This window comes from Convolutriloba macropyga, chromosome 15 (assembly GCF_964194025.1).
Source record: "Convolutriloba macropyga chromosome 15, txConMacr16.3, whole genome shotgun sequence".
Taxonomy (NCBI): Eukaryota; Metazoa; Xenacoelomorpha; order Acoela; family Convolutidae; genus Convolutriloba; species Convolutriloba macropyga.
Genome location: NC_134482.1, coordinates 43,764,513 through 43,781,570, shown reverse-complemented (window position 1 = coordinate 43,781,570; position 17,058 = coordinate 43,764,513). Strand labels below are relative to the sequence as shown.

Genomic DNA, 17,058 nt, shown 5'->3' with positions numbered 1-17,058 from the left:
ACCTGTCAACTTAACGTGCTTTTTTGGCATAGCATAGTTGATAAAGCTAGAAATAGCCTCGTTTCGAGTTTTAAGTGGCACTGAAGACGTATATTGGCGCAATTTTTTGGAAATCAACAAATGTGACTACTCTTCTATTATCTTCTAAAGAACTATTAGTATTTTGGCAATAAATTTTTCTCTATATTGTCACTCGGCGAATTTTAAATAATCACGTCGCTATAACTCAGTCTGTTTTCTTACCGGCGCTTTAGTTGTATTTTGATCACATTTGGTTCTTCTTTGATGGAATTTAAACAATTGTAATAAATTATTTGCTTTGAAAGCGTTGTTGAATCTCATGATTTTGTAACAATCTTGATTTAGCACAGGTTGCCATGCATTTTTGATACAGAAAATTTTCAGAATTCTCCGTTTTGATTTTTGGATATATTGTCTAAAATAGTTTGAGAACTGCTTTTAATATCTCCTTGATATTGCCGGGCTTCGTTTCAACTGGGCTCCGACTTGCCTCAACTCTACCCAGTACATTAGTCAATTTTTACATACAAAAATAGTTTTTAACTTTCACTTTTAATTTTGTTGCTGGTGCGTCGGTCACAATTTGATGACGATATTGATTTGCCGAATAAATGCCATCTACTCAAAAGTTAGTGTCAAAACTTATAGATCCAGTGAAGGCGTTTAATTCTTGGATCCTGTTTATCTTGGATCCTTGATGTTTCTGTATAGAAAACTTTAAAGAGTGAAAACTTGCTTCATTTCTTGAGTGTTGATGCGGTCACGAGCAATTATTTCGTTGTTTGTGGGATTCTGTTGCCAACAAAGTAATTAGTTTACGCAATTCAGGTCAAATGTTTAAAGCATACAGTGCAACCAAGGAGGAAAATATTCAGTCTGTCGAATCCGAGCAGGAGATTTTGTCTTCGTTTCCGGACTTAGATTTAGATGGCAGACTCAAATTACCAGAACATTCGCGCAATAATCCGGTTTCATTGGAGCGTCATGAAAATACTAATGTATTGCAACACAGCAAATTTCACCACCCGATTATTAAGAATAAATCAACGTCACGAAATCCATTTGCAAGAAAATTTTTGCTATCCAAGAATGCTAGCTCAAATCGAAATAATTTACTCGCAGTTTCGGAAGCAGCAAAAATTTCAAAGAAACGTTTGAAACCCGAAAACCACAAGCAAGTGAAGACTAAAGATTCGTTGAATATTAGAAGAAAATTTGATGAAGAAACGGAATTATTTCAGGAGTTAAAATCGGGCGATCGAAGCAATATTGGATTATCGTGCATGTATTTCGCTGATGTTCCAATTTATAATCAACCGTTTAAAAACAGATGCTTAATCGGCAAATCAAAAAGATTTAGTAAGGATTCAACTAAAGTCAACTTTGTTCGATATTATCGTAGCAAATTACTGAAGCAGTCTTCGAATGCGATCAATTTTGCTTTAAAAAGTCAAGACATTGCAATAGATAAACCTCTTGATTATTCGAAAGAAATCGATCCAAAGACCCCAGAAATTCATAATTATTCTTCTGAGCTTACGAGAAAACTTCAGGAGTTAAACATGGCCGTTACTCATAATAGCAAAGATCTGAAATCATGGCTTGCTTTGTGTGATATTCAAAGCGAAATCGAAGTTCAGTTTTCTCAAAGGGAACTTAAGCTAAGCAGGTTGAACGAGAGCGCTCTTAATCAACAAAATATTGCCGAAAGAGAAATTGCAGTTATAGAAAAAGCCCTGAAAAGTTTACCCGGAAATCGCGAATTAGCTTTGAAAAGACTGTCATTACTCCATTATATCACTGCAAATGTTGACGAAATTAAACAGGAATGGAAAACATTTTTGATCGCAAATCCGAACAACTTAAAAGCATGGAATCAGTTTTTTCATTTCCTGATTTTCAACTCGAAAAGCGATGTTGATACTGTGCTAGCGTCGTTTTACACATGTTTTCGTTATCTTATCGGTATGAAAATTGGTACTTTTGTGTCACATAGTTTAGACGCAGAAAGTTCAGAAGATGTTTTGTTGATCTTTTTGAAGCTGTTGTATTTCTTGTTCGATTCTGGACATTCGGAAAGATGTTTGTGTTTAATTCAAAGCCTGGTCGAGTTTAACTTGAGCCAATTTGACGAAAAATCCGATAGAAGTATTGAGGATAATGATCTGTACAATAGCAAAGTTGAATCTTTTCAGTTATATTTCAACTCGGCTGTTCCAAACTTTGGAGAGACGAATTACATTTCGTGGCCAGAATTCCAGACGTCACAAATTAACGATAAAACTTCCGCTAAATCCGAGGAAGATTTACCGGATATTGAAAAATTCCTGAAACCAGATATGCCGGTGTGGAAAAACTGGCTAGCCTTAGAAAGGTTCAGAACAGTCAACAATGTTTATCCCTATCGATTACAAAAAGTCGAATTCTCTTCCGAAGGCGGTAACGATTTTACAGACTGCGAAGACCCAGAAAGAGTTGTTGGGTTTGACTTTGTGAAAAAATTTTTGTATCCTTTTTCGGAAACCGAAAAGCCGTTTTTTCTAGAACAGATTTACCTGTTTTTGGTTACTGTGTCCCAAAAACATAACCTGCCCTTTTGTCTGGGCGAAGCTAAATATCGAATGAACGAGCATTTATTCAAAGAACATTTAAGTCATATCCGCTTTGAGTTTGACTACGCTCCAAATTTGTCGAAGATTCTGACGTCAATAGAAGAACTGGCTTTCAAAATGGCCACAACTAGTTCGAACTTCTTAGAATTTTATCTCTTCGTTGCAAAAATGAAAGCGAAACACAATGCTAATATTAGAGCTGCGCTTAAAAAGGAGCTGAAAAACCTACTGCAAATTAGCGGTAATTCGAATAACTTAAAAATTTGGAAATGTTTGTTGTTTATTGAAGCGATTTGTGGAAATTTTCTGGTAATTAAAAAGACAGTTCTTAGTTTGTCGAAAATGATTGAGCCAAAAACAGTCGCCGAAAATGATGTCATTACCGAATTCAAATTAGATTGCGCCATTTTTTCGTTTGGACTTTGCGATTTCGATTTGAAATACGACTTAGACCTTTTCAATTGGATATTTTCGTCGCTCGACCGGCTGAACAAATTTAGAAAGCCAGACTCCATTACGTTTAAGTTCTCTTTAGCTCAAAATCTTTCGACAGCGATTGAATCAAAAAACGGCACGGGATTCGAAATTCGAAATTTAGCCGATTTGTGCTCGCAACTTGAACATGAAAAGACAAAAAATGAATGCGCGGGTTATTTAAGCACAGCAATCTACCGGCTGTTTAAACTTTCTTTTTTAAATTTGAAAAAAGCGAATGAATTTCTGAAGTATTTTATTGAAAAATTTACGAGTTTCAGTGCATTTAATTGTCTATGCCTGTTAAATTGTACGCAATTTACCATTTCAAAGGTGAGGCGATGTATTGATGATAAAATCATGAAGGCCAATAATAATTCGGTTGAGAAAATCTATCTATTTTGCGTTGCTTATCAATGCGAAGAATTGATTTCGTCAAAAATCGGATCCAATATTTTTCGAGTCAAGTCACTTTTTGAACGAACCTTGCGATTTTTTCCCAATAGTTCATTTGCATGGAATAAACTACTAGACATAGCTCTGCATCATTCCAAAAATCAGCAGGAAGTTCACGATATTTTTCAAACAGCGGTTAACAATTTGCCTATGAACAAAGATCTGTTCATGTCTTTTGTTCCCTTTTTTCCTGAACAGCTTGAAAGGTGCCTGAAAACTATGATTGAGCGGAAGATAAGAGTGCGGAGTCCTATTGAGGAAGTTGAACTGTTTCTAAACGAAATTTGTTAACCGTGAGTTAAAGAGTATTTTTAAAGTATTGATTAAAGTATGATTCAAGAACTAAAGTATATTTATACTCTCGAAAATTGTAATGATTATATATGATATTGTTTTGTGGTTGAAAGCTTAGTTTTGTTTATATAATTTTAAACTTGTAATATTTAACCCCTGGGTTATATTTTCAATTTACTTGTTTAAAAAAATAATTGTAAGACGCTAAATTTCATCGCCAAATAAATGTCAATTACTGGTTTATAATCAAGTTTCGTTCGTTCTGCTGTTTTTGGTGATAATCATAAAACCAGCAATTTTGACACTGCTGATAATTTGAATTTATTTAATTTATTTATTTGAAAACTTTTTTAAATTGCTCTCGCGCGAAATTTGAATCAGTTAGTAATTGCTCTCAAATGAAGTTTGTAGCAATTATATAAGTCTTGTGGTATTTTTTACGCAATTTATAGCTCGACCGATTTTTCGTCTGACGTTTTTCGCCTTAGTAGTCTCTAAGTATGCTAGTCACCAAACTGTTTTGAAGAGAAAATTTGTGTGCAGCGCGGTTCTTGATATTAAAAGTTTGACACTTTCCCATCCACCCTCCTTCACCTGGCTTTGGACCCCCCGCCCCTCGTCCACTCCCCCCTCTCCTGTCTAATGCTAGCATCCGTAAGCCGCATCTGGCTACTACCAAAGCTAACTGCTCGCCTGTCGTCTGAGAGCAATTTGCCGGACGTTATATTTGTAGTCGTATGTCTTTCATGCAAAATATTTGCTTGATCGTGTTTTTCGAACTACTTTGGTCACGCTTTACTTTTGTATTCATAAATTTAACTTACGCTGCCATTCAGTTTTTTGAACAGCTGATCTGGAATGTCGGCAGTTTGTTGATAAAAGTTGAATGGAAAGAGTTCCGAAATAAATTTTTTTCACGCCCCTATTTAGTCCCTCATAGTAACGTGATGATCTTCCTTTAAATATCCATAAATAAGTGCTATAATTTAGTTCATATTCAGATAGATCACAAGGCCATATATAGCTAGTGTTTCCATCTAGGCCTGTAACCCCTAATTTGTTTATGTTTATTAAAAACAACCGCAGATTGACAGTTGACTGATAAACATATTAAGTGCCTAAAAGCCTCAATATTTACCTTTTTGAGTTCTCTGACGATGAATTCGCATAATTGGTAAATAACTTCATGAGAAACTATGTACTTGGTGAAGTAATTATTTTGATAAAGTAGGTGCTAATACGGAACTTGTATATGTACTTAACAAACATCAAGAGACGTACAAAAGCCGGAAATTGCCCAACTTGTAGATCAGTAAATATTTGCGAAGGACCAATACAGCTCAAGGTACAGCCCTGCGGAACGACGATCACCAGAACACCGCAGAACCAGCCTGACAATCAGTTGATCAATATCTCTTAAAACTTAATAGAACTTGAAAACTTCTTTTTGATAATTGTTGATTAATTCTTGCTGAAATAATTAAAGATTGAACTGAAAAAATCTTTATAAAATACTAAGTTAAATCAGGCTTCATTAGAGCTAAATTGCGAACGAGTAAAGCTTTGAAATACAAGGAAAATTAGTGGATATATCACGCATCCGAACCGCCCAATAAAAGGCTATTACTAGCTAATTTTAATCAAAATATATCCTCTAAAAATCGCACCGTGAAACATCTAAATAAGTCCTTGTAAAATGACAATTATTTACATTATTTACCTCAAATATTAACCTCAATAACTCCACAAGAAAGACACTAAAAGTCAGTGCGTAACAGTTTCATTTTTATCACTTTAAATTTTAGTTGCTCTAACTATCATTTAAAGCGCCGTAGGAATGCTGCTGATCCTCTACTGGCGTACATGGTTTATTCAGGCTACAAAATTGAGCCACCTTTGATCGAGAGCAATTTGTCCGACATTACTCGGTCGTTTTCTTCAATTTAAAGAAGATTTGGCAATCTGTCTGCAAGTTGCATAATTTATAATTCTTCGCATTACCTATATTCTACCCTATAATGAACACTAAATTTAATTTTAAAGCAAAAAATTATTGTTTTTTGATGGGATTCCAATTTTGTTATGTTTTCTCGTTTTGAAATCCATTTGATGGTAGTTTTTTGTTCATTCCTCGGCAGAAACTTCCCGCAGGTCCTAACCGTTGCACCACAATTGATAGACGATTTTTTGTTTTCTGTTGGTCCACTTGAAATTTTAAATTCAGTTTATCTGTCTATCTAGAAATATCCTGTTTTTTTTTATAGCAGGGGATGCACCCTACTAAGTTTTTCAGCCAGGTTTTGTATTCAATTTTTACTGGATATTGTTTCGAGACTTGTCTTGTTTTTGTTTACCATTGAAAGGGTGTTGTGAATTGTATTTTGTCCTTTTTTTAAAGACTGGAACAGTATTATTGGGGGGATTTTTGGTATAATAAGAGTGTGGATAATTTTGATGGGTGCCAAAATGAATGCCAAAGGTGGAAAAGGTGTTTGGATCATTCTTTTTTGTTTTCCTGATGTTTCTTTTCATTGAGAGCAGGTATAGTTGGCGTTAGAAACAGAGGAGCGTTTTTGAGGTACGGAATTTTCAAAGCAACTTTAGTTTTTTGTTATTTCATTCAACTGGATTGGTTATTTTGTGTTTTATATACTTGTCATCCTTTATCTCGTTATTTATCTCGTGACTTTATTTTTTCAGCTGTATTATTGCCACTATTTATTTTGTATTAAAAGTGACAAAGTTTTATACGAGTTTTGGTGCACGAAACGTTTTTCATCGCGCATTTTGGTTTTCAACCAACAATCAAGAGAATTATGTACAATCTAATACCAACCTTCTCAATTTTCAAATTTGTGTGCGTGGTGTGATCATTTCTCCTTAGTCGTTTCCGAAATTTGGTTTCAATCTGTTTAAGGTTTTCAAGATTTTGATCTGTTCACGTGTTTAGGTTTTCTCGGTCCGCTAGAAATTAAATCTGATTAGAGATTTTAACCATACTAAATCGGTAAAGGGGGAGAAAAACTGGTTGTTTTACGGCAGTAAATCTTTCGTACCTTTTTTTATTAACGGTATTAAAAAAATCTTATTGTTGCGTTTTTAAGAGAGGTAGCCATTTGGAGGTTTTTGCTATCCTTCTTATAATTTGTAGTGTACTTTTTAAACAGAATTAAGAAATCTCAATGCCCATTTCTGGTCAATTTAGGTTTTTTTATTAATGTTTAGACTTTGGATTGAAAGTGTCCTTCTGTGTTATGTCCATCGGCCATCCTTGCGATCACTTTTTCAAGCTTCTTAAGTTCTTAACTGTATCGTGATTACTACTTTTTATCTGTTGAACTAGATAGATCGCATGCGGGCAATTGGAATCTTATTTTTCACTTCAATTCATCCGAGGTTCTCGTCGAATTTTTTGTTTAATATTAAATAAGAAGTCGCAATCCTTTGATCAGATAGCTAGGTTTTTCAAAGAGTTGCGTAAAATTATTTTCTCAATTTGTTTGCAACACGGGTCATTTCAAGTTTCTCTAAGGTTAAGTTGTAATGATAAAACTCTATCATGTAGCATCTTTTCAGATATTGAATTGAAACATGTCTGGTAGAGGTAGCAAGAAGGGTTCGAAGGCAGGAAGCAAAAACACTACGCCTAGTAAAACTCCGTCTCAGCCTACAACTCCCTTGAGAAGCAGCCGGCGTCTGGCTTCAGCTGCGGGTAGTGAAGCCGATGTCCCCTCCTCATCGCCGGCATTGCCAAGGTGCGAGAAATTTAATTCCTCATTTATTGGGCAAGGAGTAGGTGCTAGGACAAGATTGAAAGACAATAGAGCAAAAATTAGCAAAAAATGAGACAGATCAAAAATTAAATTATTCAAGTTGCATTTTAGCCAATCATGTTTAAAAAATCGCATGTAATACATCGTATAAAAGTTTTGGATATTTGTTATAGTTTCATTTCAAATCCCGCCGGCCGCTGAGGCAGGGCCAAATGCAATATTTTCATGTTGAAGCTTGCAAATAGCGCTTAATTTGAGACATTAAGAACGAAGTATGTTCGATCTACTGCCTCATTTTTACTGTTTTTATGTATTGTCGGGTCACCTGAGAAGTAATAGACAATTGTAATGATAGATACATTGTGGTACCAAAATGCTACTTTCAGTCAAGTTGCAAAGATTTAAAATATTTTAATCTCGTCTTCACGGTGTGATCAGAAAATAGCTGAACTGTTTTCTAGAGATTATCTGATTTGAAGAACTCAACATGTTCTTTAATTTAATGTTGCCGGCACTTTTCAAAAAGCTACTTGTGTACGTATTTTTTAGTACAACAGTGTAGGTGCATGCATGATAATGGAATTTAGGATGAACATAATTTCGCAGAAATAGTTTGACTGAAATTTGAAATTTTTTGTTCTTTTAAAATGTCAAATCTACACATTCTTTGGGTTATTTTAGCTGGGCAGTTTTAAACCAGCTAGATTATCGCAAAACTCGCAAACTTTTCGCATGTTAGAAAATAGGAGTGGTAAATTAGAAAGCTCATGTGTAGAATTCAAATACCAAAAGAAAAGCTAGAAAGACAAAAATTTAACCCCTCTGATCTGTCTCACACATACATACATACACAGGCACGCAAACACGCACAAAGGCACACCACTACGAACAATTTTCTTTTGAAAATTGGATGTTATCGGAGGTCTGTCGCAGATCTTGTAATTCTTGATTTTTAAGAGGTTTTGGGATACTTTTTTTAATTTTGTAGTTATTTTTTAAATTAGTTAGTAAATTATTGCATCAACGCAATAATTGTTTTGAAAGCATTAAAAACCTAAACTTGCTGCGATTTTGTTTTCATTTTTCTGACAGTTTTTGCTGATGTTTGTTATTCAACAATTTTGTTTTCTGTCGAATTGTAATTTGAATTTTTTGTAGCCTGCAGCTAGAGAAATTTAGTTTTGGTGTCATAATATTCGAAAAACCTAATTTCAGTGAAATTTTCATTTTTTAATTTGGATTGTCAGATTTCTCAGAGCGGCTCTTTCTCTACTTTTCTAGATTTTTCTTTACTGGTTTTGATATCTTAACACCTCAAAGAGTAACAATTTTAATGTTAGTTTGTTTTTTAATCAATTTTTGTCAAAATTTGTCGCTCTCTCATCCAAGTGGTCAACAAATGGCTGGGATAGGTTGCAGTTGCTTTAATTTGTGACTTCTGGCAAAAAGTTTGTTTTGATTATATATAAAATTGATGATGTTACAGATTCTTGTTAGAAGTGCTTTCCTTTTTTGCTATTTACTTTTCAAAAACTTTGTTTATCAGCATTTTGTTAAAGGAAATCTTTCACCGGGAAGATTTTTTCATCCTATATATTAAACACGTGAGCTCTAAACTCGGACAAAATTTTTGCATGTTTAAGGGGCCTCTTGAAGCGCATGTTTAAGCCGCATTGAGCAGCATGGTTAAGCGAACAAACATATCGAGAGAGTTCAATGACCTAAAAGGCTCAAAGTAGATGGGTGAGAACCGAACCTGAGACAAAAGACTGTTAGTCAGGTGCAGTTACCACGAGGCTAAGAGGGCTTGAAAGTATGCTCGCCAAGAGCGAGGATTTACTGTCCTGGGTACTACGTGTTTATTAATTGCTACCGAACTAAGTTTGAAGTTCCTATTGTAAACTTGTTTTTTGCAAATTTTTAACCGTACTGGTTCTGCGCTATTCTAGAAAATTCCTTGCTTTGAACTAAGTTTTTCATGCTTTCCTTTCTGATTTTTTCCTTGATCTCAAATGATCTCATTGCTAAGAAACTGCTATGAAATTGCTAAAATTGCTATGAAACTAAGTTGTAAGTAGTTTTTGTCGTTTTGTCTTATATTCCTGTTTATAGTAAATTTCGGTTGCAGTTGAGCACAATGGTCAACAGCCCTGCTAACGTAACATGTTTTAGGGGTCCTTAATCAGGCAACCTAGCGTAATAAATGCGTTTTGAGACGCGCTTTACTAGCCTTTTTAAGCTCCTAATATGCGCTGATTAAGCTTGTGGTATAGCAAAAACAAGCAAATCACAAACGCCATTATCCAGAAATTTGCTGTAGAAAGAGCAAAAGACAAGTGCAATACACATAGATAGTTTAAGTTGTGAGACCCATGGCTGTTAAACGAGGGGCATGGGTTCTAGCCCAAGTTGGTGGGCAACAGAAACCTTTACTTCTATTAAAACTTTTATTCGTGTAAATGATTTTCTGGTTATGGTTTTGCGGGCCTGCTAGTTTAAAATTAATTATAAAATAAATTGTTTTTAATAGTTACAGATTTTAATGCACAGAAAGTATTGTTTTTTATTGCGTTTAATGTTTATTAATAGTCGCCCTAATCTTCTCAGTAGGCTGTTTTTGCACTCCTACGTTTTTGCATTTCAAAGAATTGGAATTGTATTGGGGCGCTTTGTCTTAAGATGTGTTTACACATTTTTCAATGACTTTGATCTTCCAAAACGAGATAAACGGGAAAATCCCAGCGGGCATTAAGTTTCATTAGAGGACTCAACTCGGTTTTAGTAGTCATTCAAGTGCTTAGAGTGGTGCAGCTGCTTGGATGGCCCTAATTTAAGGTTAAAAGGTCATTTTTCGGAGTTTTGGCTCAAAATGGTGCAATTTTTCGTTTTTTTTTGTGATTTATGTTCGATTAGTCTTAGGCTGAAGTTCTGAAGTTTTTAAAAGTAAATGAAGTGCTTTTGCGAGACAAAAATACTTGTTATGACCACTTTATGATCTCTATCTTTTTGTACTACAAACACGCAAAATGATGCTAATTTTTGCTATTTTTTTAAGCTTTTTTAAAAAATTTTTAACATTATTTTAGTTTTCCAAGATCAGAGGCAAGGGAATCTCCTTCGAGGTTTGATAGCAGAGCACTGAATAGTTGCCAGTAACATTGGAGCCAGTAACAATGGATTAGTTTTCAACATTTTAATGTCGTGTTTTGGCATTTTTTTGATAAAATGTGCAGCTTTTTTAAGGTTTTCTAAATTTTTTGTCAATTTTTGATGTTTGTCCATTCTCAAGTTTCGGAAAACCTATTCCACGGTTTGATAAAATTACTGCATGGTTGTTAGTTTCAATTAATTTGTTTGCAACAATTTAACCTTATGATTCTGATGATATTAATATCACAATTTGCAGAAATATTTCTTTAAAATTTGCACCTGATTTCATTTTTAAATTTTTTGGTCATTTTGCAGTTTATCAATCTTCAAGGGCCAATTATTTTTTCAGGTCTGGCAGATATAATACTGGATCGTTTTCAGAAACAAAAATTGGTCTTGAACTTATTTTTGAAATAGATATATTTAAAGGGATCAATTTTCGCCGAAGGGGTGAATGCTTCAAGAGTTTTGAGCAATGAGTATAATTTTGTTTAGTTTGTTTGATTGTTTTAGTTTCTCAATTTTCGTTTGTTTGTTTGTGTTTTCGCTTGCTTTGTTAAATTGATCTGCTGGTCAGTTAAAGTACTTCTAAGTTTTTCATTCAATTCTTTTAATTGTATTTCAGGACGTGTCCTGTTATGTTTTTTTTACTTCGTCGAACAAAAATTTGTTTCGCTTTACCTCATTTTGCCGCTTTTTCGACATCGTTTTGTCGATTTTGCTTGAAAACTTTTTGAATTTTCTAGGCTATTTTCATTCTTCGCTCATTCTAGTCGAAGTGCTTTTAAACATTGGTTACTAAGCAAAGCATTCTAATAGGAACAGAATCAGTACCGAAAAACAAAATCGAAATAGAAGCGGGATAAACCGATAAAGCCCATTTTAGTTGTCCGCTACTTGAATTTTGCTCTTATAAGTCTTAGATACCATCTCTGATGCTTAATGCTATTGATACTATCCCCTGTATCTTCTCATTAAGTAAAAGGAATTACAAAATTAAATCAAAATAGTTTTAAAATACTTTAAAAACGTTTACATCAATCGGTTTTCTTTTTTTTTCTGTTCCTTCAGTCCCTATCGGGGCTTTGGAAATCAATGGCGGCTATTTTCCCTCAGTATACAGGGTATGTTTTGGAAATTGGACTTTGCGATGGTTTTGATCACTTGTTCGCATCAGTTGTTTTCCCTCTGGACTTCTCTTTTTTAATGGTTTTTTTTCGAGAGTTGTGTTTACGTATTTTTGCGATGTCGCTGTGCTTTTGAGACGGGATAAATGATCGAAGCCCAGGGCTGCAATGGAATCATTATGCTGGCGTCAGTTTTCTTGAAAGTGATAGATCTGCTGCTAGGGGGCTTGAATTTCAGGTAAACATTGGGTTGTTGAAGATTAGGAGGCCAAACCTTTTCGGTCGGTTTTCATTTTCAATATTTTTGACGCATGTTTTGATTCCAATAAAAAATAATGTGAAACTGTCAAAAATTACAAATTAAATAAATTGTCTCACCAAATGTTTTGCCGGTAATCCCGATTACAGCCAATTAAGTTGAAGATAGGAATTCAATAAGCAATCAGTAAATGAAATTATCTACAAATGCAACAAAAAAATTTTTTAAAATGCAATCAAGGCTAAAAATGAATTTCAGAAGAAAGTTGAATATGATAAGAGGAAAGTCCCAAAAATGAAAGATTGATGTATGTTGCAATTACTGTAATATTAGAAAAGTTGTAAGATCATTATTTTTAAAGGACCTTTAAATGAGCTACCTTCTTCCTACAACCAAAAAAGCGGAAGAGTACTCTAGAAGAAAACAAGAAGTAAGAAAAGAGCATCTAAAGCCAGGAAAAGCTTCAATTTGGAGAATTTGACTTGTAAGCAGCAAGCTTACTAGATTTGTTGCTTTGTGTGGCCTTCATGGCATAGAAATGCGGAAAATAAGACGCATTGAAGAAAAGTTGTGCACAACAACAAATTTAGCGCAAAATTTTCAGCCAATTTGATCCCAATGTTTGGATTTCAATATTAGGAAATTTGATCCAAAAGCAGTTCAAATCTGATTTAAAAAATTGTTTAATTCTTTTAAATGAATAGGAAAAAAGAAGACAATCAAGCGAAACGAACTACTCAGCTCCTATAGTTTTATATCAAAAAAACTTACAACGCACCTTAACAATATTTGGGACAAAACAGCTAATTTCAACAAACGTGAAAGTGCAGAAAAATCTCAACACAACTTGGAATTGACCACTGTTTAGTCTGTCATTGTTACAAAAGCATTTCGTATTCGCATTTTGTCTCCTGATTGCAGCTTTTTAATGCATTGTGTTAACTTCTAGTTTTTTTTCCATGGACTGTTGGAATTTTTCGTGACACGCACAAGTTCGCGTGAGCCGTCGTGTTTATTTTCTATTAATTTTGCGTTTTATGGCAATCTGCTGTCTGTAATGTACGAAAAGAATTATCACAGTAAAAAGTATTGGAAATGCCTGTTCAAGTGAAAAATGTCGGGTGATTTTATACTTCGAGTACGCTAAAAAATATCTGATTTTTGCTCTAGGTTGTCTATTCAAAAAAACTTCTTTTCAAGCAATCTTTTCCAAATAACGAAGTTTACATGATATTTACACATCCACTTTGCGTTTTTGGGACAATTTCTTTGAGATTCGTGACAGTGTGTTATTAGTATAACCACGACTTTGACACACTAGGGTTGACGAGTCGTCTCCACCGAGTGCTGTGGGCAACGCCGGGTCCTCGACCCGAGATGCGGAGATGAGAGACGAGTCAATGGCGCTAATGTCAAATGCGTCACCGGCGCCCAGTTCGCCCCTTCAATACCAGACGTCTCCGGGTGGTGCTGGTTTGACTTCAGAGGTGGGAATGGCCGACGCTGATGATGAAAATGAACAACCGAGCGCAATGGGTGAGTTGAAATAGATTCCCTTCAACAGAGTAAGGGATGGTTCTTAAAAACTAAAGTGGGGTTTGAAAACTGGTCCTTTTCAGACTATCGGACTCCAAGAAGGCGTGCTGATTTGGGTGCTCGACGAGGCACAAGGCAGATTGACATGACGGATGCTCCTAGCGGGTCCACTTCTGGGGCGGGTGTTCAGCCAGGAAATGCTGTTGGATCCAGCGCTGCCGACCATCCAAGCAGTGATCGGGGTCTCACTAGCACGAGAGGAGGTTATTTGTTCGTTTGCTTGTTTAGGTCTTATTTTGACAGTTAATCAGGAATCTAACAGAAATCATCAGATCGATTTTTGAGGATGAAGTTGAAAATTTTATAATTTTTTAAACTTAAAATTAAAATTTGTACCCAATAATTAAACATACTGATCACAAAAATTAATATCAACACAACAAAATTTTACTAAAGTCTGGTATTATTTTCCTAAAAACTAAGGGACCCAAGTTAAGTGTAAGTGTAATGTTTTCATGCTGTGATAAGGTAATGTTTAAATTTTCCTTAAAGAGTGTTATGAAAAATAAAACTAACAATGATTAGGTGTAGAATTTGAAATTCAGCTAAGGTGGTTCGGGGGTTTTAGCCTCTAAATTCCAACAAGTTTTTAAAGTAATTCCTAAGTATTGTTTTTCTCTAAGTTAGCCCTCTAGGCGACTTTAATTCTATTGATGACCTGCCCTAACTAACTTATAAAGAAAAACGGGCACAATCCTATACTTACAAAAAAATAACTTACACCAGCTAACTTCTAGTACTTATGCCTACTGAGAAAATTATATCAAGAACAAGCCGAAATCTAACTACGAACTCTGTCTTACCAAGAGAAAGGAGAGACTTATTTACAAAATTAAATTGAAAAGAAGCTCTGAAAATCTACAAAAATCAAGCGGTATATTTACTCCGCAATAGTAAATAATAGAGATATGATCAAGTCCGATTTCTTTTTGTAAACTAATCTTATGCGAAAAAGTCCCAAAAAATGACATGGTTGTATTAATTTTATCCCGAATTTGGTAAGTAATCTCTAATTTGAGCTGAGAAATGTTAAGTTTCATTAAAGATTCTATATCCGATCAGTTTAGACAAGGTGAGAACTCTCTTTACTAATCAAAATCAATATTTGTTCAATAAACCGCTTATACAGTTTTAACTTACTTAGACATTATTCTTTCATTATAATTTAATTCGAAACTTCTGAGGAATAACCCAAGGTTAGTACTTTGCTATAATTTAAGTTAATTGCTTAATTGCTAATTTTCTTAAGATATCTTAAGATAGAAATTGTTTTTCTACGCCACCCACTCGGACATAACTATTCTCCCGAATAGTTACAAAAACATAAAGTGCAAGAATTAGACATAAACAAAAACTATATACTGCACTTTAGTTTGAATCATTTGGAAAACAGTTGTTTTGGTAGTTTTCTCCGTGTGTCTGTAGTCTTTCTAATGGTCAACAATCTACAGAACTCCAAATGTTTCAACGCATTGCCCAATCAAGGTCTAAGACTCTCCTCAACACCACATTGTTGCATTGTGCATTATAATTCTACTGAACGATTCAACTCATTGGGCCACAGCTTGCATTTGGGAACTCTCCAAATGCGCCTAAGAGTGCGTTGAACCCCCTTTCAGTGGTGAGTGTCTGGTTCTTGATTGAAGATGATTCTGACGATGTTGGTTAGCATAGTGTCATAGATCTATGGTGAGCACCTGTTCTGCCTTGCGTTGAACCACATCGCCACTTTGTGTCTTGTCTTCGCTGGAAACAATCAATGTATCTGTTGGGAAGCAAACAGAGTTAGTGGCGCACCAGCCACCACAAAATTGCTTTGAATGTTTTCAACGTGCAAGAAAGAAAATAAATCACCTTGAAAAAATCTAACAGTACTCACGTACACAAAAGTAGATTCAAACTTGCTTTACTGAAGAACTAACTGAAAAAAAACTAAATTTTGCGGACCAAAATACCAAATTTGCGATATATCTTCTTTAAGAATCGACTAGTTACTTAATAATTATTACCTATTAGTGGAGTGATCTCTGTAAAACCATCTATATTTTCTAGGGTAGCTATGCTGTGTTCTGAACTACGGAGAAACTCCAAGACATTTTACATACAAATAAAAGACTGCAAACTTACTAGAGACCTTATTCCTGACTAAATCAAAGCTGGTACTGATCAAAGTGTATTCTCGAGAATGTATCTTGGCTCTTTTCTAATTCGCTATTCGATCTCTTAGTTTACACCAACGCTATCAAATAATCCTAAAAACTTAGAAAAATTGAAACAAAGGGAACACAAATACTGTTGACAATAACGAAAATCGTAAATTAGCAAGTTAATTTAGAATCAAGAAACTGGGTCGATAAAACTACTCTATTTAAAACGTTCATTACAAAAGCGGTCAAAGATTCGCCCTTTGGATAACCGTGCCCGGACATTATCGTTTTTCGGGGCGGTTAACCGAATATATCTGTCGATGACCTGATATAAACAGGGAATCTAGGCTTTTGCTCTGATGACAACTTTCAGATCAATTCTTGAACACGTTAATTCATCACTGAAAAGTGTAAAAAGGAAAAGAGTATAAGAAAACAAAATAAGACTATATGCGAAACGCCATTCATTTATTCGTTAAAAAACTAACAATAATCTTAACATCTCTCCCTTTCACTAATCCCTCTCTAATCCACTAATCCCTCTGTGGTCGCCAATGTTGAATTTGAAATTCAGCTAAGGTGGTTCCGGGGTTTTAGCCTCTAAATTCCAACAAGTTTTTAATGTAATTCCTAAGTATTGTTTTTCTCTAAGTTAGCCCTCTAGGCGACTTTAATTCTATTGATGACCTGCCCTAACTAACTTATGAGGAAAAACGGGCACAATCCTATACTTACAAAAAGTTAACTTACACCAGCTAACTTCTAGTACTTATGCCTACTGAGAAAATTATATCAAGAACAAGCCGAAATCTAACTACGAACTCTGTCTTACCAAGAGAAAGGAGAGACTTATTTACAAAATTAAATTGAAAAGAAGCTCTGAAAATCTACAAAAATCAAGCGGTATATTTACTCCGCAATAGTAAATAATAGAGATATGATCAAGTCCGATTTCTTTTTGTAAATTAATCTTATGCGAAAAAGTTCCAAAAAATGACATGCTTGTATTACTTAGACATTATTCTTTCATTATAAGTTAATTCGAAACTTCTGAGAAATAACCCAAGGTTAGTACTTTGCTATAGTTTCATAAGTTTTCTTAATTTTCTTAAGATATCTTAAGATAAAAATTCCATTTCTACATTAGGA

At 34.6% G+C, this 17,058-nt stretch overlaps 2 protein-coding genes across 2 annotated transcripts in view; both read left to right on the top strand.

Annotated features, from left to right (window-relative positions):
- The first annotated feature begins 244 nt into the window (after positions 1-244).
- LOC142353889 (nuclear exosome regulator NRDE2-like) lies at positions 245-4,202 on the top strand. The gene has a single exon (XM_075406118.1). The coding sequence runs from the start codon at positions 855-857 to the stop codon at positions 3,852-3,854; it is 3,000 nt and encodes a 999-aa protein (XP_075262233.1). The 5' UTR covers positions 245-854; the 3' UTR covers positions 3,855-4,202.
- A 3,216-nt stretch (positions 4,203-7,418) lies between these two features.
- LOC142354467 (DNA replication licensing factor MCM4-like) overlaps positions 7,419-17,058 on the top strand; it is a 29,591-nt gene continuing 19,951 nt past the window's right edge. The window contains exons 1-3 of the mRNA XM_075406769.1: positions 7,419-7,612; positions 13,488-13,702; positions 13,786-13,965. Of these exons, the coding sequence (XP_075262884.1) occupies positions 7,449-7,612; positions 13,488-13,702; positions 13,786-13,965 (559 nt within the window). The 5' untranslated portion in view covers positions 7,419-7,448. The remainder of the gene's footprint in view (positions 7,613-13,487; positions 13,703-13,785; positions 13,966-17,058) is intronic.